The sequence below is a fragment of the Trichosurus vulpecula genome, chromosome 2 (genome assembly GCF_011100635.1).
Source record: "Trichosurus vulpecula isolate mTriVul1 chromosome 2, mTriVul1.pri, whole genome shotgun sequence".
NCBI lineage: Eukaryota > Metazoa > Chordata > Mammalia > Diprotodontia > Phalangeridae > Trichosurus > Trichosurus vulpecula.
The window spans coordinates 192,770,259-192,793,511 of record NC_050574.1 but is presented as its reverse complement, the minus strand read 5'-3'; the positions used below and the strand labels follow the sequence as shown (position 1 = coordinate 192,793,511).

The 23,253-nt window shown below is 41.2% G+C and overlaps 2 protein-coding genes across 2 annotated transcripts in view; both read right to left on the bottom strand.

Moving 5' to 3' along the window:
* Nucleotides 1-2,122: 2,122 nt before the first annotated feature.
* The window catches only part of RXFP2 (relaxin family peptide receptor 2), an 86,347-nt gene continuing 65,216 nt past the window's right edge, over nucleotides 2,123-23,253 (bottom strand). Inside the window, exons 12-18 of the mRNA XM_036744005.1 lie at nucleotides 22,955-23,026; nucleotides 22,762-22,833; nucleotides 19,909-19,980; nucleotides 12,543-12,772; nucleotides 9,950-10,357; nucleotides 8,753-8,971; nucleotides 2,123-2,385 (exon numbers count right to left, since the gene is read on the bottom strand). Coding sequence (XP_036599900.1) covers nucleotides 2,123-2,385; nucleotides 8,753-8,971; nucleotides 9,950-10,357; nucleotides 12,543-12,772; nucleotides 19,909-19,980; nucleotides 22,762-22,833; nucleotides 22,955-23,026 — 1,336 coding nt within the window. The remainder of the gene's footprint in view (nucleotides 2,386-8,752; nucleotides 8,972-9,949; nucleotides 10,358-12,542; nucleotides 12,773-19,908; nucleotides 19,981-22,761; nucleotides 22,834-22,954; nucleotides 23,027-23,253) is intronic.
* Nucleotides 16,611-18,682, bottom strand: LOC118839331 (NADPH--cytochrome P450 reductase-like). Its single transcript, XM_036746792.1, is given in 2 exon segments — nucleotides 16,611-18,631; nucleotides 18,634-18,682. Coding segments are annotated over 2 exon segments (2,031 nt in total). The 5' UTR covers nucleotides 18,659-18,682; the 3' UTR covers nucleotides 16,611-16,625.

Here is a 23,253-nt window from a genome sequence, read left to right as displayed (position 1 = left end):
GAATATAAAAAATAGATGAAAGGGGACCCCAACGTGAGTGAAACAAGAGCTAGAAGTCAAGTAGCCAAGTGGAAGAGCAAAGATGATGTTTGAATGGAATAGACAGAAGAATTTTGCCACAGGGTGAGATGGGTATTTCTAGAATTGTAGGGGAATGAGAAGATGCTACAGAGATAGTTTTGGAAGAAGTAAGATTCCTATACCAGGGGAGAAAGGCTATAGTTTGTCTTGGATTCATTTCTCTCTGCCAAGTGAGAAAAAAAACAGCAGTAAAGGTAAAAATAATTGATTCGATCAAAATTACAAACTCCTACACAATATACAATACTGTATACATGTCCAATACATCACCTAGCACATCATGGTTTAGTAAGCTTTAAGTAATAACAAAAGTTTCTCTAAATTAATAGGAGAACAATGTATAAATGTTATCGATGGACAGCCAATCCATGCCTCTTCCTTATCATAGATTGTACTTGAAATATGAATGCAGCAAAGACCACTGAATTCATCAGCATAGGAAACTACTGGTATGGGAATTCTCTGCACCAAGCAATTAGCAACATCTAAGGAATCAACTTTATTGGCAACACCTAGATGTCTGAGGTTAATAAAAATCAAGTGATTTATGTAGGGTGATATGACTAGTAAATATCAAAGATGAGAGTTGAACTAATGTCTTCCTGACTCCAAGTCTAGCACTATTCCTCTTTTGGGGTGCCTCTCTACTAACCTAGAAAGAGGCACTGAATTCAACATTCCATTAGAGAAGGCACAGTGTATTAGACCACACGTCTGTGTTTTGTCTTAATTTAGAAGTTAGAAAGAAGGAAAGTGAAGAAATCAAGTTACCCTTCGGTGTTTTGTCAGAAAGGAGAACTAGGAATGCAAAAGGCAGCACATGAGTAATCAATCAGTTTAGGCACTGAATTTCTTATCTGTAGCTTTATCAGTTCTAAAACCCAACTAACCACACTCCTACCCTTGGGTAAATCAACCAGAAAACCTTGAACAAATGCAATTTTGTCCAAAAGGAATACATATTTGAAGATCAATTTTTTGTAAAGATTTTAAAAGTTTTAAAGGATTGCTGCATGGGTCAATGAATATAATTATTTTATTTTGTCTCAGTTAATTAGAATACCACCATAGAACTCTCAAGGATAGAAGGATTGTTTAGTAATTGGAGTATATGGCATTCACTGTGATTCAGGTCACTTCAAATGTTTCATGCTCAAGTCCTCAATGTGGGAGACAACGAAATACAAGTAGATGTGATCTATTAGACCCAGATCTGTTAAACTGCCTAACACAGATAACAGGAATGTGGAAATCTAGCAAGATCTTTTCCCTTGTGCATCCCCCAAAGGCTGGGTATCTCCTATTGATTAATACAAAGCCCAAGAGCAGGGATATTGTGAACAGAAAGGCAAAGACGACTTATAGTTTCACCCAAAGTTGAAAGAGCAGTGGAGGGATTAAAAGATTACACTCTTGCTGTGCCCTGCCCAACCCCCTCCTCCCTAGTTTGATGCTACATTTTTATTTTATAAATGGACAATAATTTTCTTGCTAGCTGAATTTTAAATGTATTTCCATATTTAAACAGAGACAACCCACATATTTCCAGAGTGAAAGGAAATCAATTATTAGTTTAGAACAGGCAAAGATCAATTGCTTAGTCATTGTGTATTGCTTATATAAGATCAGAGGATCCTTGGTTTAGAGACAGAAGGGACCTTAGAAATCATCTAGTCCCACTATCTCATTTTATAGATGAGGAAACTGAGGCTTAGAAAGGTTAAGTGACTTGGACAGGGTCATACAACTTGCAAGTGCCTGAGGAGGGATTTGAATCCAGGTCGTCTCGACTCTAAGTCCAATGGACTTGATACCATGCTGCTTCTTGTAGGAAGATAAGGAAAGGAAAGTGTGATTCTCAGCACAAATGATAACCAGAAAGCTTGGTGCTGAAATGCTAAGAGTCACACAAGAGGGTGCCTCTTGCAGATAGATTCGCTGCTGGTAAAGATGAAAGGTTTTTCTGAAGTCATCTTCTTGGAATGGCATCCAATCCATAAAGAGTCTATTCTGACTCCTAGTGGTCTTACATCAAAGGCCATCACAAGTAAGTTGGTTTTGTAATACTGTCCCCTAAAATTATTTTGTTCAATGCCCCAAGTTTCAGGGATGAGGAATCATTTGTCCAAACAATAGAAGTAGATAAACTTTTCTTTTCACTTTTGAAAATTGACCTTCTCCGATGCTTGTGTAGCAGTTGCTTCAATTTATCCTTAAAGAAGCTGGTTGTGAGTGTGTAGAGGATGGGGTTCAGGGCACTGTTTATTGGCAGAAAAAATATTACAATCCAAGAAGTGATTGTGCCTAGAGAAGGAAATGAGATGTTTAATTATGGGAGACTCTTAGTTTATTTTTATTTTATAAAAGAATATACAAACATTTTAGGGTCAACACTCAAACAATTTTTTTGAGGGCCATATGCTGCCAGTAAGTTTTCAGTTTTTTCACTTTGTTGAAAATATCTAGGGAAAAGCCAAGACCAACAAGTAAAAGATGGGAGTGTTTGGCTCTAATCATACAGAATCACAGATTTCTGATCTGACGGTCATTTAGTTGTGTCCACACCTGAATGGAAACCATTGCTACTACACACCCAGCAATTAGCCTTACAGCTTTTGCTTGAAGACATCTAGGGAGGGGGAACCTGAATCAGCTTTTGGACAGCTTTAATTATCAGGAAAAATGTCTTTGTCTTGAGCCAATATCTGCTTCTCTGCACATTTCACGTGGTTCTGGGGGAGGGGTGGGGTAAGCAGAACAATTCTAAACCTCTTCATTTCATAACTCTTTCCATAACTGAAGTCATCTATCAAGCTGCTGCCTCTTCATCTCAAATCTTCTTGTCTTTCGGCTAAGTTCCTTCAACTTATCTCCTTAGGGTATGCTATTGAGGCTCTTTACCCACCAAAGACCATTGTCAGAGATGGAGGATGATCATCTTCCTCTGAACAAGGCGCAGCTTATCAGTGTCCTTTCTAAAAGATAGTGCCCAGACCTGAATTCAGCATTCCAGCTCTGGTCTGACCAGGGCAGAGTAGTGGGTACATTCACCTCCCTAGTCTTAGAGGCTAGTCATTAACTTCTTTAATACTACCTAATTTCACATTTGTCAACTAGGTGGCACAGTGGATAGTGCCAGGCCTGGAGTCAGGAAGACCTGAGTTCAAATCTAACCTCAGACATTTGTAGCTATGTGACCCTGGGCAAATCACATAACCCTGTCTGCCTCAATTTTTTCATCTGTAAAATGAGCTGGAGAAGGAAATGACAAACCACTCCAGTATCTCTGCCAAGAAAACCCCCAGTGGGGTCACAAAGAGTCTGAAATGACTGAACAACAAAAAAGATCACACAACATTTTTGTCTGCTATGTTATACCTTTTACTCATATTGAGCTTTCGTCCCACTAAAACCCCATATATTTTTCAAATGAACTTCTTTCTAATGCCTCCCCCATCTTCTGCATGTGCAACTTTCCATTTAGTCCTATTAAATTTCATCTTATTAGATTCAGCCCAACGTGCTAGCCTGCCATAATTTTTTTAGATCTCATGTCTGTCATGTAACATATTAGTTTTACCTCTTCCTAATTTGTGCCATCTCCAAATTTGATAAGCACATAATTTATGCCTTTATTCAAATCATATGTAAAAATGTTAAACAGCATAGGGCTAATCAGAAGTCTCTGAGGCACTCCATGGCAAACCTCTTTTCATGTTGTTATCAAACTGTGAATGAATATTACTTAGAACTAGTCATCTGACCAGTTTCTGAGCCCACCTCACCATACTATCATCTAATCCATATCTTTTTCACAAGAATGGTAGGAGATACTTTGTTAAAAGTTATGATATGGTGGATAGAGTGCTGGGCCTGGGGTCAGGAAGACTTGAGTTCAAATCCAACCTCAGTTACTTATTTGTTGTGTGATCTTGGGCAAGTCCCTTAACCTCTCTGTAAAGTGGGAAGAACAGTAACACCCACTTCCTAGGGTCATCGTGAGAATCCAATGAGATAATACTTGTGAAGCATTTAGCACAGTTCCTGGTGTATAATAGGTACTAAATATGTTGTATTATTATTATTATCTCTGTTAAAATCTAGGCATTTACGGCTTTCTTCTATCTACTAGTATAACAAAAGGAAATGAGATTAGTTAGGCCTGACATTTTCTTGATGAAATCAAGCTGCCTCTTTGTGATCATCATTTCCTTTTCAAGATACTCATTAACTATCCATTTAATGATACACTCTATGATTTTGCCAGGAATCAAAGTTAAGCTTATTGACCCAGAGTTTGCAGATGTTTTTTTCCTCCTTTTATTAAAAAGGTGACAGCCCTTGCCCTTCTCAGGTCTTGGGGCTATTTTTATATTCTCCACGATTTTTCAAAGATCAGTAACACTGACTCAGCAATCAAATCTACTAGTACTTTCAGCGTCCTGGGAGGTAGTTCATATGGTTCAGGTGCCTGAAATTTATCAAAGGAATCTGGGTGCTACCGTCTCCTTCTCTTATTAGGTACAAGTACACTACTGTGTTTTCCCATTTATGTTGCTTTTCTTACAGAAAAGTGTGAACATTATGGAATTTTCCTCTAGCAGTATGACTTAGCAAAAGGAACACAGGACTTGGAACCTGAGGATCTGCATTAAAATCTCAGCTCTGTTACCATCAGTGAGACTTCGGGCAAACTACTTAACCTTTCTGGACCTCAGTTTCCTAATATGTCAAATGAGGGGGTTAGACTTGAGGACTCCAAATACCATTCTGGTTCTAAACCTATGATCTTCTGGTGTAAGATGATTGTGAATTTTGGAACAGCATAATCTCCAAAGGATCAAAGTTGTAGGTTACCCAAAGGTCACCTAGGGAACTGCATGGTGGGTATGAGTAGGATGTAGTTTATTTCCAGTGATACTCTGTGCATAAAAAATGCGGGGAAAATCTCATTCAGGAAATAGGCATTCACAAAAAAATAGGAACTAATTATGTTGTGAGACTGAAGGATGAAGAGCTTGAAAGCTGTACTGAGTTCCATCAAATGTGAAAAGACCTCCAGGAAGACCTCTGCCCTATTGGGTAGAGCCTCTGTGGCATTTCTATCGAGAAACATCAGCAGGAATCCTGCTAGATGAGAATGTGTAGATGTGTTGTGATCTGTATCAATGGAGGGGATGGATATCTACCTTGATGAGATCACAGGTGTATTGAAATCTTGGTTACCTAATCACAGAGCAGCAAGGATGGGGAGCTCTTGCATTCATCTTGATTTTATCTGTCTTTAAGATAATATTTTTCTGGTCACTGGTTGTCACTTCAGGGAATAATTTTCAACTTGAAGTATAATATTATTCAAAGGGAATCTTTCAAGGATTAAGAACAGTGGAAGAAACTGTGAACAATGGTTAAAAAGTGACTCACTGTTTCAAAGGGCAATTAACTTGTTACAGCACTCTGAAATGCACCTATCAAGGGAATTGCAGAGTATGAGTTCAATCCCTTACTCAATTCCTTACACTCCATCACTTAGATATTACTGCATACCCAAACCTATTAAGCCTCACTCCTCTCCTTCATCTTCTGTCTTTCCCTCCCTTTTATTTTGTATCTTCCATTTTTTCTCAGTCATTGTCTGTTTCTTTCTCCTTCTGTCTCTGACTCTCCTTTCTCTCTGTCTTGTTTATCAGAATCATTCTCTCTGTCTCTGTCTGTCTCCCATCTGTCTATCTGTCTGTCTGTCTGTCTCTCTCTCTCTCTCTGTCTCTCTGTCTCTTTCAGGTAAGTTCCCAGGAATTGGAAAGGACCAGATGTTCAGATGGGGAAACTAAGTCCAAGACAGCTAAAGTGATTTAACTGAGGTGTATCAGGCAACATGTAATAGTCAGGATTTGAATTCAGGTTTTCCAATTCCAGATCTAGCTTTCTTTCTATAGTACCATGATATCTTTTGCTCTTCTCTCTTCTACCTTATCCCCTTCCCCAACTTTTATTTCTATCTCTGTCTTTCTCAAATGGTGTTTATCTTCTATTTAGCTTATATTTATACATATTTATATTTATTTATATTTATAATGTTATATTTATCTTAAACATTTGTCCTATGTCCTCCTCCACCTCCTCCCCACCTTATTCCTTTATCACATTGCCTCTCCTCTCACTCTCTCCCCTTCTCTTCTTATATAATAGCTCACGTTTCTAGAGCCCTTGAAGGTTTACCTCCATTAAAGTCCTGCTCTGGTTTCATTACGGATTGGAGGCGAACTAGGGCTCTGAATGCTATGGAAGTGGAGTACACGTGCTTACTTTTTAAGGCAGATAAGCCTCAAGCACAGACCAGTGCCAGATGCCTCTTGTCTGAGGACCTGACCTAGTTGTAATGGAGAGGTTCATTGCCAGACTGGTCACAGGATGAGGAATTTTCTAGTCACAAAAACTCTCAACGACTTTCCACTGGGGCATGAAAGAGTTTTGGTATGGGGCAGTAAAGTGTGAATGTGTTCAGCTTTTTCCAACTCTACATGACTCCATTTGAGATTTTCTTGGCAAAGACGCTGGAGTGGTTTGCCATTTCCTTTTCCAGTTCATCTTACACATGAGAAAACTGAGGCAGACAGGGTTAAGTGACTTGCCCAGGGTCACACAGCTAGTAAGTGTCTGAGGCCGATTTGATGATAAATCTTCCTGACTCCAGGCCGGACACTATCTACTGTACCACTCAGCGAAGTGAAAACAAAGAGGAAACTGCAGATTTCTGACGTCTTTTAAGATTCACAAAATACTCTTCTTACAACAACCCTTTGTGTATTAGGAATGTTATTAACCTTATCTTACAGATGAGGAAACTGAAGCTGATTTACCCAAGGGTCATACATGCCTACAATTCAAATCCAAATTTCCCAGTTCTTCCCACAGCTCCGTGTTTCCTCTGGGCACAACTTATTCCCATGTCATTCCACTCCAATAAACTCCTTTTGTTCTCTTAGATCAAACATCCATTCCTCTGGCATTTAAAGGCCTTCGCAGTCTGGCTCCTACCTCCCTTTCCAGCCTTATTATATATTGTTAATTCCCCTTCACACACATGACGACCTAACCAAACTGGCCTTCCTGCCTTTCTTCACTCATAGCACCCAACCTCCCTTCTTATTGCCTTGCACAGGCATGGAATGCATTTCTTCCTCACCTCGACTTCTTCAGTTCTGTTTTCTTCAAGGCGCAGCTCAAGCATCACCTTCTACAAGAAGGTTTTCCTTATCTCTCCACCTCTTAGTACCTTTCCCCTTTCCATTTTATGTATATACACACATAGATGTACATGTGTATCTCTACACACACACACACACACACACACACACACACACACAGATACACAGTAGCTAGATCCTTTTGTGTTTATAGCACATTGCCCAGCACTTAGTAGGTGGTTAATAAATACTTGCTAATAGCGCTTTCCCTACCCCTTAGCAGGTTTTCTTGTTTTTTCTAGTCTCCCCACCCCCACCCCCACCCCCACCATTTTCTGCGCCTTCCTTCTCTTTGGTTCACCTCTCACTCTTACATCGTTCTTATTCCTCCCTTTGTCTTCCCTATCATCTTTTCCTTTTCTTCAACTTCCTTAATATGGAAATAACATGGATCCAAAATATATTGTCAGTATTTGTTTTTCCTCATAAAATAAAGCATTATGTTTCCAGTTCTTAATTTTAAAAGCGGCAGAACTGCACTATTTTTTACTCTGGGGGGAAAAACAATTAAATTTAAATTGTTTTGTATGTGTCCTTCAATTATGTTTCTGTGACCAGTGATCCTTGTCAGAATGAAGTTTCTATAATCCTGCCGAGCTGTATCTGCATAGGACTTTGCATCGATAATTAAGATTCCCAAGACTTGTGTGAAGTCTCATTTAGTCAAATGGCTGCTTGGGGTGGAAAGTGCCAAAACCTGGTTTGGCTTCTGGGCAGGGTCTGGGTAAGAGTGATAAGATATCCTGACTTAATAGTATCATGGGGACTTTTTGAAGGCAGGGACTGGATCTGTTTAACTCGAAGGTACAGAATTTAGTATGACATCATGCACAGATATCTGAAGATGTCAGCAACGGATTTTTTCCCAGTCATACAGTATAGACACAACACAAAGTGCAGAGTGTTTACTGTGGACTGGAACCAGTAACACTGTGGCATCCAGCTCAAATAGAGATGGAGGTCACTAAGCTGTACGTAAAAAAGATCCCTGCTAGCATCATCTTGTCTTACAAAACCATACATTAGAATTATTTATGTTAAATATTTTCCAGTTCCATTGTGGGATGCCTCTGCAGTAAAGAACACAGTCATAGACATAATTGGATATTTTTAAATGCTATGTAAGTCCCCGTAAATTGGCCAGTGGAGCAGAAGACCTATTGAAAACCCACAGGTGCTTCTCCTTCACCTTCTCAGGGGCCCAACCCCTTCTGTCTTCTGATTACCCCAGCTGCTATCAGACACACAGAGTCTTTGAATGACTTCCTGGTTTTTAAATGGGAGGGAAAGACATCAGTTCGTGTGATATTGATTTATCCTCTTTCTGTAACCTTCCTTTCCTCCCTCCCACTCACAATATACAAAAGAGGACATAGATGAAGTTTTGTTTCCCTCTCTCTCCCAGAATAGGAAGGAGGACTCACCTGGTATTTCCACTGGGAAGAGGGAAAGAATTTTTATTACAAACACAGGAATCCAGCAGATGGCATCAGAGAACACGATAAAGAAAAAACGATTGGCCAGAGCTACATCTCTTCCAATGTGGGTCCTCACATTGGATGTCTGCAGGGCTGTTTTTTGAATGGAACAGAACATGCTGATGTAGGAAAATACTATGAGGAGGAAAGCCAGCAAGTTCACACCTGGTGGGGAAAAAACACAGATCTGAACACTTTGCTGTTATCAGACAACAGTGCAAACAGTGGGGTGTTTTTAGAGGTGCTGTTAAATGGATCTGCTAAGCAGGAAGTGCAGAGAAGTACGTCCTCCTTAAAAAACCACAGTGTCATGCGGAGAAAATCTAGAGTTAAGAGAATATTTCCTGGATCGTCTCTCCACAGATAGGAGATTGTCAAACGAGAGGGGAAAAAATATTTTCAGATAAAATGACCTTCCATGGGGGTATTCCAAGATGCTACAATTTAAATCTAGGGGCTTCATGAGGCAGGATCTGCTTTATCATAATTAGAAGAGAAAGACTTTTAAGGTCTCTGAAGTTCCAGACTTTTCCCACTATGACGCTGTAAAATTCAGACTGCGTTACTAAAGTGAAAATGGAGACGTACCAAGTTTTGGAAATGTTTCCCCCCAAAATGTAAGTGACTTTCTAGGGAGCAAGTACCTTATTAAGAACCATGAAGTGGCTGACTTTAGAGGTTTGTTTTATAAAGAGTAAACAACAACCCTTCCTTTCCTTGTCCTTGAAAGTGCCCAGTACTCCAGCGTTTGGGAAATTGCATTCTAACTAACCCTCATCTAGGTTGTCTGAGGAACACGGGGCTCACATAAGTTGGCAGAGTTCCCAGGGGAATTGCTTTAGCCCACAGTCATTGTTGATAAACATGAAAGCAAAGGATGCTGCGGATCAGAGAAAGATCACCTAGAGCTCCTGTATTTAATGTGAGAGCTTTTTAGTATGCCTTCAGCTATTTTCAGCACTAAATTTCTACAATAAAACACTTAATAAAATATTTCATCAGCATGTATCAAGCATTTTTATTAAAAACAGAGTACATGGCAATATAATTTTACTTAGTAATGTGCATAAATGAACCTTGCCAGAAATTTATAACATTTGTAGAAAAATTAAAGTCAAATGGAAAAATTAAACCATAATTTACCTAGGAAAATGCCAAGAGAATACCCTTTGCTTCTAAAATCTTCTGTTTGGTCATAGAGTGGAAAACATACTCCATTTTTTCCATAGAAGTTTCCAAAAAACTCCTCGCTCCAAAATGGAATAATAGCTATTAAGAACCCAGCAATCCAGATGCATACAAGGATGATCATCGTCTGGCGTTTTCCTGGACGAATATTACTGAAGGGAAAGACGATGACTACGTACTTCTCTAAAGTCAAGTATGTCAGCAGCAAGACGGAGACTTCTGTGGATAACATGGCTAGAAACCCCATGAGGCGGCATTGTACACTTTCCATCCACAACAAAGCATACTTCTGGTATTGTCCTCTATATTTTATGTCAAAGAATCCAATGAAAAACAAGTAAACTCCCATTAGACAGTCAGCACCTGTTGAAGGATTGCAAAAGAGTCATATATTAGTAGTAATTTCCTAGCCTGTAATCTCAGCTACTGGGGAGACTGAGGCTAATGGATCTCTTGGGCTCAGGAGTTCTGAGGTGCAGTGCGCTAGGTTAATTAGGCATCTGCACTAAACTTGGAATTATTATGGTGAGCCCCCGGGAGCAGGGAGGTCATTGGGTTGCTTAAGGAGGGATGAACCAGCCCAGGTCAGAAATAGGGTTCCTGGGCCAATCAGTAGTAGGACTGACCAGTGAGCAGCCCCTGAACTTCTAGCCTGAGTGAGATGGGGTGACCCAGGCTTAAAAAAAGCAATGACACAAAACTAAATTAAATTAAAAAGTAGTAAGAATCCATTTCCTCATAACCATCTATCTAGGTCTGTTTTCTGAGTTGTACAATTTTGGCTAGACATGAGGAAATATTATCAAACATTTGAATGAATTTCAGAGAGAAATCCCTTTCTAGATTTCTTTTTTTTAATCCCATAAATTCTTTTAAAAATTTAGATTAAATCTATGATTTTATTGGCATAGTGAAGTCTCTATGAGAAAACGTCCTCTAATATTATAGATCTGATGTATAATTTGGAGAAATTTGCCCATGGCACTGAGATTTTGTGACTTGCCTAGGGTCACACAGGCAGGGCCCAGGTCTTCCTGGCTTCAAGGCTGGTATTTTTCCTACTGTATCTTATTGGGCTTGCTATGAAAATCTTATCACAAGCTATAACTGCTTAAAATGGATATAAAAATGAAAAAAAAACAATGGAGAGGCATATGGTATGTTTTAATTGGCTGTGACATATTACAAATGTCAAATTATAGCAGAGATGTGACCCAAAAGGGTGTTGTCAGAGATGTATGTGACTGAACAAAAAAGATAGATTGTCACATGGAGAAAGGGTAATGGACAGACAGCCTGCATGATTCACTGGTATCCTCAGGATGTCCTCAGAACTCCAGGAAAACTCTCAGAACATTGGTACAGTGGAACCCCAGCAGTAAACTTTTGGAGTATATGAACAAGAGAAGGATCTGATAGGCAGGCTTGGAAGGTTTGTGATCTGGCATCACTAGAGGGAGTAGCTGCACTGATGAGATCATAAGAACATGCTCTAGAGCTGGAAGGGCCCTCACACCCTATCTGGTCCAATTCCCTCCTTTTATAAGAAAGGAAAGTAAGTCCTCTCAAGGTGAAATGTCCAAGGTCATGCAGGGAGTTAAGTGGCAGAGTCAGGATTTGATCCAAGGACCTATGACTCCAAAACTATCATTCTTTCTACTGTACCTTGCTCATTCCCACAAATCCCCTGAAATGCATGACTATTTTCTTTAGTATTTGTCTAGCAGATTTTATATCTGTACGATTTCCATTCATATTTTCAGAAATAGTACTATATTGGGCCAAATCCCACTCCTGACATTTGATAGGAAAGGGAAAGGAACAAGCATTTATTGTGTCATATTATCCATGTATTATTATATTTTAATTTATTTTGTTAAATATTTCCCAATTACATCTTAATCTGGTTTGGGTTTTGACAGCATTGTGGGCGTTGTGTATGACTGTATGACTGCTGTCCAAAGACAGTCTAAGAGCATAAGAATAGGAACTATTGCTGTAAATGAGGGTCTGATTAAAACACTGTTTTATATAGGGGGATGTGGCACAGTGGAAGGAGACCAGAACTTAAATCCTGCCTCAGTTACTTAACTAGCTGTGTGATCTTCGATGACTTCGATGACTTGACCTCTTCTAGAATCAGTTTTCTTCATCTATAAATTGGGGACAACAATAGCACCCACCTCACAGGGTTATTGGGAGGATCAAATGAATGCTATATGTAAAGCACTTTGTAAACCTGAAAGTTTGACATAAATGTTAAGTATTATTATTATTATAATATCCTACTATACAATATCCTCCCACAATCTCTCATATGACTAATTTTTTTTCTATCTGACTCCATTTCATGCTGGTAGGAACCATTGGATCACTGAAAGCACAGGAGATGTTCCAATAGCTATGAAGCATGGCATTGATATGGTGATCCAATCCATGAGATTTGTAATTTATGCACAAATTCCATTTGTTGTGGATTTCCAGGCATCTTGAGTACAGTCCCCAGAGAGCTAGAGTTTGAGTCTAATCAAACCAAAACCCCACTTACAGCACAAAATTTTGATGGACATAGCATGGGTCTTATTTTCAGCTCTGATGAAGGACCTCATGCCAATGACAAATAGATTCCCGAAGCAGGTAATGAAAGCTATAACCCAGACAAATATCCTCAAGATGTTGTTAGCCAAGAGGTCCTCAAATGAAGAAATGCCATCAGTCAAAGGTACACATGTTCTCACGCGGGGAGCATAGGAGCAATACCGAAAATTTTTGAAATAACTGAAATCAAAAGAAAAAAACCCACAGTAGCTGTTAGTATAGATTAAAGCTGTAATCTGCCTGCTTGATATGTGGTATCAATGGACTTTTTTCTTGAGGGGGCTAGACCTGTGAAGAGTTCCCTGGAACTCTGGAAATTCTTCATTGATGGAGATTGCCAGTTTACCTGCAACTCATAGACTTAGACTTGCTTGGGTCAAGGAGAGATTAAGTGAGGCATGTCTGTGGTCACTGGTATAAGAGGTAGCCCTTGAATCTAGATTTTCCTAACTCTCAGACTGATCCAGCTTCTATATCAGATTTCTTTTCATCATGAGATCATAGATTTAGAGATGGAAAGGACCTTAGAGGCTGTGTAATTCAGCCCCCTCCATTTTACAGGTGAGGAAACCGAGGCTCAGAGATTAAGTAAATTGGCCAGGATGACACAGTTAATAACTGTTCGAGGCAGGATTTGAATGCAGATCTTCCTGACTCCAAGTCTTGCACTCTATTTACCTCAACATCTTAAATTCAGTATATAATATTCATATAACAGCCTCATGTAGTGCATAGAGTGCAGGAATTAGAGTAAAGAAGACCTTTTTCCCATCTGTGTCTCTGACATTCACCAGCTATGTGACCATGAGCAAGTCATATCTTCTCTGAACCTCACACAACTGCTTAAGACTTGGACACTAAGTGATAGGCCTGACTGGGATCTGCCTTGGTAGAAGGAAGCCCCACACCAAATTCTTGATTTATTAACGTATTCATCTAATACTTGTACTTTACAACAAAGCTACTTAGTTACCTCCACCCTGTAGTTCTAAGCAATGTTCCCATATTATTGAAGAACAGACTGACATACATAGAAGCTAATAGACCTTTCCAAAGTGCCTTTGGTGGAGTGAGGATTCGGAGGCTGAGAGATTCTAATTTGCTTATCCATACTGCCTTATTCTGTCACATAAGGAGAGTAGATTCTCATTATGAAGCTGATCCCCAACCAATATTTGGGGATTTGAGAAGCACAAAGAGAGATAGCTCCTTTGTAAAGAGCCCATCATTACGAGTTAGGCATTTGCATTTAGTTATATATCTTACATTTAGTTTAATATCATCAATGCACTCACTTTAAAGATGCTGCCTTTTTTCCTTGATACTGATAGGGTGGAAAGGCCTCTGAGAATAGGAAAAATCTGGGGCTGAGGAGAAATGGCCATCTTAAATATTGATTTTGGTTCAGGGCCTCAAAAGATTTAAATAAGTTGGGGGGAGGGGAGAGAGAAAGGTTTCTTTTGGGTTGTTATATCTATGTGTTTTCTAGGTAGAAGCTGCGGCAGGGTTGGAGGATGGAGTACGTTTGGCTCATACCCATGCCCCCAAACTCATGTGTTGAATTTTCTTATATATCATCCTATTTTCATTCAGCCCCTATCCTGACTTCATCATTTCCTGGCAACCTTCTTCCATCTTTCTTCATCTGCCGACTCAGCTTTAAAAAGTGCTGCCCATATCAGGCAGTTGGGGAGCAATGATTAACAAGGGCACATGGTGTGCGGAGCTCTATGTTAGAATGCTAGGGATGGTATGTACAGACCCTTATCTCAGGGATTTTACAATCTGATCTCCTTAAACAGTATATCTAGCTTAAGGAACTTTTATATCTGCTTGGTTTCCTTCCTCTCCCTCGTAACCTCTGCCAAACACAAAATCTTTCCTCTTGGTTCTTTCATAATCCCTGCATATTAATACCATCCAGTAAAACGTAAGTCCTTTGAGGGCAGGGACTTTTTTTTGTGTGTCCTTCATAGTCAGCTGACACATAGTAGGCCTTTAATACTGGCTAATGCATGATGAGTTAAATTGAATCGAATAGATCCTGCCAGATGGCTTTTCTTCAGTTAATTTCCCTCACCAGTGTGATTTTGCTGACATTTGTAGATGGAAACAGTTAGGGGGGAAATGGACTGTGGAGGTGTTACAGCAGATTCCGTGCAAGGAACTGAGCACTTCAGCAACTGGAACACAGAAAAGGTCAATAAATAAACTGCTAATTGTTATGCTGTTATCGACAAGACTCGGGTCAGTGTTTAAAGTAGCAATGTCATCGAATTCCAAGAAGTTTGCAGTTCTGAGAAGATACCACATTCTGCCTGCAATAGTATTCACCTGACGAAGCTTTAGCAAGAGGAACCAAACTTGAAGTCATAAAGTAACGTAATTGTTAGGAAACGACACTACGGCTTTAAAGTCTGCAAAGCAGTTTACATTTGTTTACTCCTTTCAGTCTCAGCATCTCTAGCTGCATCACTATGGGCAAGCCAGTTTGCTCATCTGTTAAATGGTAAAAAGAATTATCTTTGATACCTGTTGCAAACCATGAGGCGGATATTACAGATTCGATTATCACCATTTTAGAGGTAGAGAAATTGATCTGGCCGGTCCAGAATCAACAGCCAGTAAGTGTCAAGACTGGAACCCAAGCCTTCTTGATCATAGGTCCTATTGCTCTTGGACTTGAGAGGGTTGAGTAGATCTCTTAAGAAGCAGTGTGGTGCGATGGAAAGTGTATTGGACTTTTTGTCAGAGGACTAGGGTTTAAATCCCTAATCTGCTGCTTCCTACCTATATGACCTTTGGCAAGTTATAACCTTTCTGTGCTTCTGTTCTTCATCTGTAAAACGAGGAGGTTAATCTAGCTGGTCTATAAGTCCTTCTGGCTCTAAATTTCTGATCCCATATGACCATAAACCAAACGTTTTCCATCTTGTTCATCCGGTAAATTTTTTTTTTGATTCAGTTTTCACATTTAATATTTTAGAGGAGGAACATCACTAACAAAGCCCTCTCATAAACCCTATTCACACCACAAGGAACAGCTGGGCTGCACGAGGTTCCACAGCTCAGTGCCAAAGCTGTTCACACAAGTAAAAGCTACTTCAAGGACAGATACAGAAAAAAACAATTTTATTCCAAGGGTCAAGGAGATCTCAAAATTATTTACACTCATTGGACATTCTGTGGTACACACCCAGAGTTCTCTTTCCAAAGCCTGGTTCTCAAATGAGGCCAGGGCCAACAGGAAGGAAAGTCGGGAAAGGAAGGAGGGCCTGGGAGCCATTGAGGCACTAGGATTGCCTGCATCGGGCACAGGCCCTGAGGCTGAGGCTGCCCCCACCCCTCTCCCCTCCTACACCTCCCCATTGACAAGCCTTGGTCTTTCAAGGCCTTGGGAAATAGGCCAAAGGCCTCTGGATTCTCAACCCACACAAAGAGGGAAGGAGGTGGGCACTTTGGGAGAGGGAGAGCACTGGCCAGAGGCATCCTAGACTCCAGTCACTGGGGTAGGGATCAGCCTAATCCCTTCCCTCCTCTTCCAAAAGGAAGGGAAACTGGGCTCCCTACTCTAAATCCCAGTGGTACTTAGGAGTTGAGGTAGAGGGCCACGGCCTGGGGCAGGAGGCAGGCTTTGCTCTGATCCCCACCCCTCCACCACATCCCCAAGAGCGCAGAAGCAGCCATGTTGCCCCCCATGCCCACTCTGGGGCATACTAAACAGTGACCGTTAGCTAGGACTTGACAGCCAGTGGGCTGTGCTCCAGTGGTCCCCTAGGCCTTCCTGGTCAGGCTTACCACAAAAAATTGGCCCTTCACTCTCCCCCTCCCCCATGGTCAGGCCAAGTGGAAACAACCTAGTAAGAGTGAGAAGGCAATAAGAAAAGGACTGATTACTCGGTACAACAGGTCTAGTGGTGGGCTGGGGTGGGAGGGGGTGGGAGGGGGTGGGCGGGGTGGGGGGCTGGGAGCAGTCCCTAGGCCTCCTCCGGCCCGCGGCCCTTCTCAGTCCCCAGCGAGGGGCGGGCGGATCCTAGCTCCAGACATCCAGAGAATAGCGCCCCTTAGCCATAAGTTTCTTGATGAAGTCCACAGCCTGTGACTGGTTCATGCCCCCGAACTCGGACACGATCTCGCAGAACACATTCTGTACGTCACGAGCCATGTTCCGGGCATCCCTGCACACACAGACATGCGCGTTGCCCTCCTGGATCAGTCGCCAAAGATACTCCTTGTTCTGTTTCATTAGGTGCTGCACGTAAACCTTGTGGTCCTGCTCCCGGGAGAAGGCCACGTTAAGCTGGGAGAGGACGCCATCCTTCTGGAACTGGGCTAGCTCTTCCCGGTACAAGTAATCCTCATCCGAACGCCGGCAGCCGTAGTACAGAACGGTCTCGCCGACTTCCTTACCCTGTTCTTTCAGCCAAGCCCGCTCTTGGATGAAGCCTACAAAGGGGGCGATGCCGGTGCCCGGCCCAATCATGATGACAGGCGTGGTGGGCTTGAAGGGCAGGCGGAACTGTGACTTTCGCACAAACATGGGCACTGTGGCCTTGTGCCCATTCTCCACGGCAGGCTCCTTGGCCTTGAGCCAGTTAGTGGCCACACCCTTATTGATCCGGCCAGACTTGGTCTCGTACTCCACAACCACAGCACAGATGTGAACGGAGTTGGGGTGAACCTTGGAGGAGGAGGCGATGGAGTAGTAGCGGGCCTGCAGGCGGGGCAGCAGCTCACACAGGTGGTCGATGGGGGGCCGCAGTGAGGGGGAGTCCTGAAGGATGGCCAGGATGTTCCTCCTGGCTTCCACCACCCAGCTCAGGTACAGCTCCTTGCCCTCGCCCGACGAGGACGCCATCTTGCGGAGCTGCTCCTGTTCGGCTGGCTCCCCCGCGTACTGCGCCAGCTCGTAGAGAACGTTGGTCCGGGGGGGATTGGTGATGTCCAGGTGGTAGGTGAGTGCTGTGCCGTAAGTGGTGGGGCAGGGGAATGGGTGCTTCTTGTTGGACTCCTCATCCAGGTTGTTCAGAGACATGACCACATCCAGGTCGGCACCCAGGATCTCTCCAAGCTGATTAACAAGTGAAGCATCATTGGCTGGGTACACAGCAACATGGTCCCCAGACTCGTACCTGATTTTGGAGTTTGAGATGTCTAACTCCAGGTGCATGAGGTGGCGCTCCCCTCCCTGGTTCAACTTCCGATTCGTGGTCACGGTAGCCAGGAATGGATTCTTGGCATCAAAAGGCGGTTTCTGGTTCTCGTGGCTCTTCAGCCGGCCCATTTCCCCAGTGTACACTTTGTTCATGTTCTCGTCCGTGTGCACCACTAGCTCATACTGGCGAATACTGCACTCCTCACCAGTAGCTTCGACTCCAAAATGTTCACAAACAGCTGGCCAGAACTGCTCTCTCCAGGTGATAAAATCTTCCTCCAGGTTCCCATCATCATCCCCTAACCCCACTTCAAATATCCGCTGAGCACCCAGCTGCTCCAGCCGGCTGTCCACGTATTTCCCCATCGCATTGAAGTGTTCGTAGGTCTTGTTCCCTAGAGCAAACACCGCAAATTTGACACCGGAGAGATCAACATCTGTCTCTTGTAGCCAGTCATAGAAGTCCTGGGCATTGTCTGTGGGGTCCCCCTCCCCATAGGTGGCCATGCAGAACACTGCCAGGGCATTATCTATTTCCGGAAGGCTGCTCAAATCCGCCAAATCATACTCTTCGGGGTCAGCGGCCATGCCCCGCATTCCATAGCAGTGAGCATCTTTGGCGAGGCAGTTAGCAAATTCTTCAGCAGTGCCCGTCTGGGAGCCATAAAACACAACGATGTTCCTGCCCGTCTTCTTCATCTTCTCCACAAAGCTGCTCTCTTTGACAGGAGAGTGTTCCGGAGCCTGAATTTTGGTGAACTCTGGGATCTCTTCCTTTTTCTTTCTGAAGAAGAACCAGTAGGTCAGGAGGCCCACAATAAGTGAAAAGAGAAACATGTCTGTCACGCTGAAAAGGGAGACGTCCTCAGCTCCAGCTTCAGACGAGTGGCACTGGTGTCCACATCTGCCATGTTGATTTATTTTACCGCTGCAGCAGAGATAGCTCTCTCCCTCTGTGCCTCCGAGGGCCCAGCACCGAACCAGCTCCCATCCGGTAAATTTTGATGTTACATTTATTTCCTCCCATTTTTATATAGATACTGCAGAATTTTTGAAATGATGAACATGTATAGTACCTTGCTAATGAGAGCTGATTGTGTTAAGTGGCTTTGATGCCATTTGCATAGTATAGTTCTGTAGTAGCAATTTGGATTTGAAGATTTTTCCCACTCATAAATAGGCCATGTGACCTGCTTATGTCACAGGAAGCCTAAGACATATGTGGTAGGAGCTTCCTGACAGGAAAAGGATGTTATGTCACAGTAAATGGAGAGAGAGAGAGAGAGAGAGAGAGAGAGAGAGAGAGAACGATGTTATGGCTACTAATGGCTGCTAATGGCTGCCCTCGTGATTGTTAGAACTGAACAGGCTGACTTAGCTGTACTGTTAGTTTGTTTTGGGGAAGACCCCAGCAGGGGGTCAGCGAGGTTTTGGGATGGCGAGGCTCCAGGTTGTTATATTGTGTGTTGAATGTTTTGGGTTCCTTGCTGTTATGATGAAGTAGACTGACTGGATAAATGGCTTGTGGGATATGGTTCCCTGGTGTCTGAATCAATGGTTTACTTCTTTTATCTTCTATGTGGAGAGTCTCGTATACTTTGTGATACTGAACTACACAGGCAAACTGACAATTATCATCTACATTGTTATTATTGCCTTACTGATACGAGTTCACACAAAGAACTTAATTTGTTCCAAACTATCGTAATGGTGAATTTTCTATGTCACTAGCAGTATCAACACATGGAATTCGTATAACATCTTTTTTTCCTTAGAGCTCCTAGTGAGAGCAGTCAATTGCTCATCCATGTGAGGGGACTTAATTTTTCTAGTTCACCTGAGCAGTGTTTAGCCTGTGACCTCACCTCATGTAATGTGTGGCACTTCGATGCCCCCCCATACTTAATGGACCTCAGATGGATGAACATCTTGTATCCAAACAAGTTTCATTGCTGTTGGCTCATGGTAAAATTGAGCTCTATTTGAACAGGGTCCAAATATTATAAAATTAAAAAGCTCTTAATGAAAAAATATTTTTCTTGCATAGAAACACAATGCAATTATAAATAGGAGACATAGCTCATGTGAACATTTTAAAACATTTCTACCAAATCTCCACCTACCTTTCATATGTACACATACACAATACATACGTACATACATGTGAGAAAGGTTCCTCATGTGTTGAAACATTCTTGTGTTTATATTTGGAATCTCTATCTTTTCCAGGTCCCTGAAAAACATGGTTAACATATTTAATAGCTGATAAATTAGAATTTGAGTTTGAAGTGATTTCTAATTTTTGTTCTTGTTTTTGATGGTCACAAATTTTATGGCCTATGGAATGAAACATTTCAAAATTACAGAGTTAATATTTTAATGTAAAGAAACCACCTAAATTCATGTTTGTGTATATATGTATATATTCACAAATATATGTACAGATGAATATTATGTACATATATATGCATACACAAGATCTTTATGTTTCTGTACATGTTTATATATTTATAAAACTTATATTTGTAGCTGTTGTAAGACTGTCCAGTTCTGCTCCTGTGGAATCTGTGGCCTGGTCACTTAAAAGCAAAATGATGTGGCAGCATTTTTATATACTTCTTTTGATAGCTTCTTTTTAAAACCTATTTTTTCCATTTCTTTTATTTACAATTAGTAGAATATAATCTTCTTTAGGGCAAGGACCATTTTACGTTCTACTTTTTTCTCTTCGGTGCCCATCACAATGCCTGACATATAATAGGCACTTAACAAATACTTATTGAATTAAAAAGTTTTGACAACTTCTCTGCACCATTGACCATGTAATTTGTTGGGCGGGGTTCAATGCAGAGGGTTCTGAGATAACCAGGACTTGTTACTTCTCCCCCAGCGGAATATTACTGAAGTGAAGGCAGTAAGATGGGTGAAGTCCAACTTTCCAGTCTCTTTTTGTGTTGGGGTCCTACATTAACAACAATCTAACAAAGCTATTAGAAATAGCCCTAATTCAAGATTACAGAGATCTCTTGAAGTCTCCTCAAGATGCCAAGAAACCCTTGACATAATCAGGTTCAGGGCGTTTAGGGTGTAGGTGCCAGAAAGACAATTCATCTAGGATGCCTCTTCTCCGTAAAAATTGTCCTCTGCAAACTTCCACAGTCATCTCTAATGAAACTTATTTGTGCAAGGGGTCCCCCCCTCCAAATGTGTATAAAGAGAGTGACTATGGCATAATAGGTGTAGAAAATTCCTAAAGCCATTCTCCAGTTATGGATGGAGAATTGTCAATCAAAAAAGGCAGAAAACTTCCTCTTTTTTTTTAAAAAAAAATTAGGACTTGATTTAGATAAAAGAGCCTGATTCTCACTTTACCTATACTTTACCCCATGTAAAGATGCCTTTTTGCCCAGTTAGAAAGATGTAGTTCAATCAATTTGACTCTTTTAAAGACAGAAATGACATCTAAGGGAGCTATTCGGTTACAGTTACTGAATAATGACCCAATCCTTCTGACTTCCAGGCCTGCATGGGGTCCTATTCAACTTCCTTTTCCCTCCCAAAGAAACCACTAGGTTTCTACTGATGAGCAAACAGTCCTGCACACATAAATGGACTCCTGGGAAGGAGGCTTGCGGAGAGAAGAGGAAGAAGTTGCCTTTCGTTAAGCCCATGGTTTTTGTTCTGTTCAGAGACTTGTGAATTCTTGGGCCCAGATCCAGCATTAATTTCTGAGGAAGCCTTCCAAAGGCTGGTCCTTCCTCTGCGGTCATTGACAGATTTAGCAGTACATTGTCAACTGCTCTGTTTAATAAGAACTATAGAACATGAATTTGGACAGACTTTAAGAGATAGCAGAGGATAGAAGGGTCTGGTGTGCTATGGTCCATGGGGTCAAGAAGAGTCAGATGCAACAGAACAACAAAAATTGTCATAGAGAATTGACTAGGGACGTAGAAGTTAAGTGACATGCCCAGGGTCACATTGCCTGTCTGATGAAAATCCCCTCCCCCAATCCTCATTCTTTTATAAGTGTTGTCTTCCCCTGTTATAATGTAAGTTTCATGAGGACACAGATTAACTTGATTTTCCTAATTGTATCCTCGTAGCAGTGCTTGGCATATAATGCGCTTTTTTCATTCCTTCGTGTTTCAGAGGCAGGACTTAAACCCGGATCTTCCTGGCCCTAAAGTCAGCTCTCTATCAATCATGCCATGCTGACTGTCAATAAGAATTGTAGAGAAATGAAAGATGTAATCTTAAAATATAGATGCAGAAATGCATCCAACTTAGATAGTATACTATAGATCCTACTTTATGGAAAGAAAATTTTACCCGTTCTGGGAAAAGAGAGGGGGAAATAAAAGGATGCAAAGAAGAGTTGTAAGGTCCTCATTCTATTATAAACCCCTTGAGCACAGGATTGTCTTTTGCCTCCTTTTCTATCTCCAGGACTTAGGACAAAGCCTGGTACATAGAAGGCACTTAATAAATGTTGATTGACAGTATAATTTGAATGTTGATTGATTGTTAGCATAATTTGAAACCTTTTCCAACTGAACTTTTAGAAGGCTAGAAAATGGCAGTTTCTTAATTTTCATACACATAAACATTCTGTTTCTCTTATTGACTGAAACAAATGAGGCATGCACTGCAAGATGAATATTCAACACTTCTGCAATGTGTTGTGGGAAGGAGGAGGTAGTTTATTTTTAGTAAGATTTCTATTCTGAAATTATTACGTTTCATTTTACTTTGTGAAATTGCACAATGAAGTTTTGTACTTGAATTTGGTATTTAGGAAGACTTCCTACAATCTTTTTAGAGGTTGTGAGAAATAGTTTTTAGGCAGTCAATAAATCCCAGATGATAATAATGCTGCTCATTATTGCTTGTCGATCGATGTGAGGCTTAACAGTTATACAAATGTGAAATACCCATTCAAAAGGCATATTTTCCCAGCTAAAATAGCATAGCCTCAGTAATCATGATGAATGTATTAGAATATTTCACTCACAGAGACTGAAGGTATTTCAGACTTTCAAAGTGGTCTTCATCAAGGTAAGAAAGTGGATTGTAAGACAGATTCCTAAAATAAAGAGAAAACAGTGTAGCCTTAGCAGGAAGAGAAAAAGAAGGTACATTATTATTTAGAAAGTTCAACATGAGGTCATTAAATCTGATTCTGAAGGAAAAAAGTTGCTGCTTACAGTTTTTGTAGAACTTTCAGTTCTTTAAAAACATGGTGGGGTAAGTCCATGATCATGTTGTTAGACAGATCCCTAGTAGAGAGAGTGAGAAATCATGACAATTAGATGTCAATGCATTAAAATGGATATAGAACAAATATGGCATTATCTGTATTGGCATCATAGTTCCACTGACATAACAGAAAATCTGAATCTTACCTGAAATGATATTTTACTCATTACTCCACAACATGCCCCTTTGAACTAGCTCAGCTAGTTTAATGAAATTAAAGCCTCCAGAGTTAGAGGACCTGGGTTCA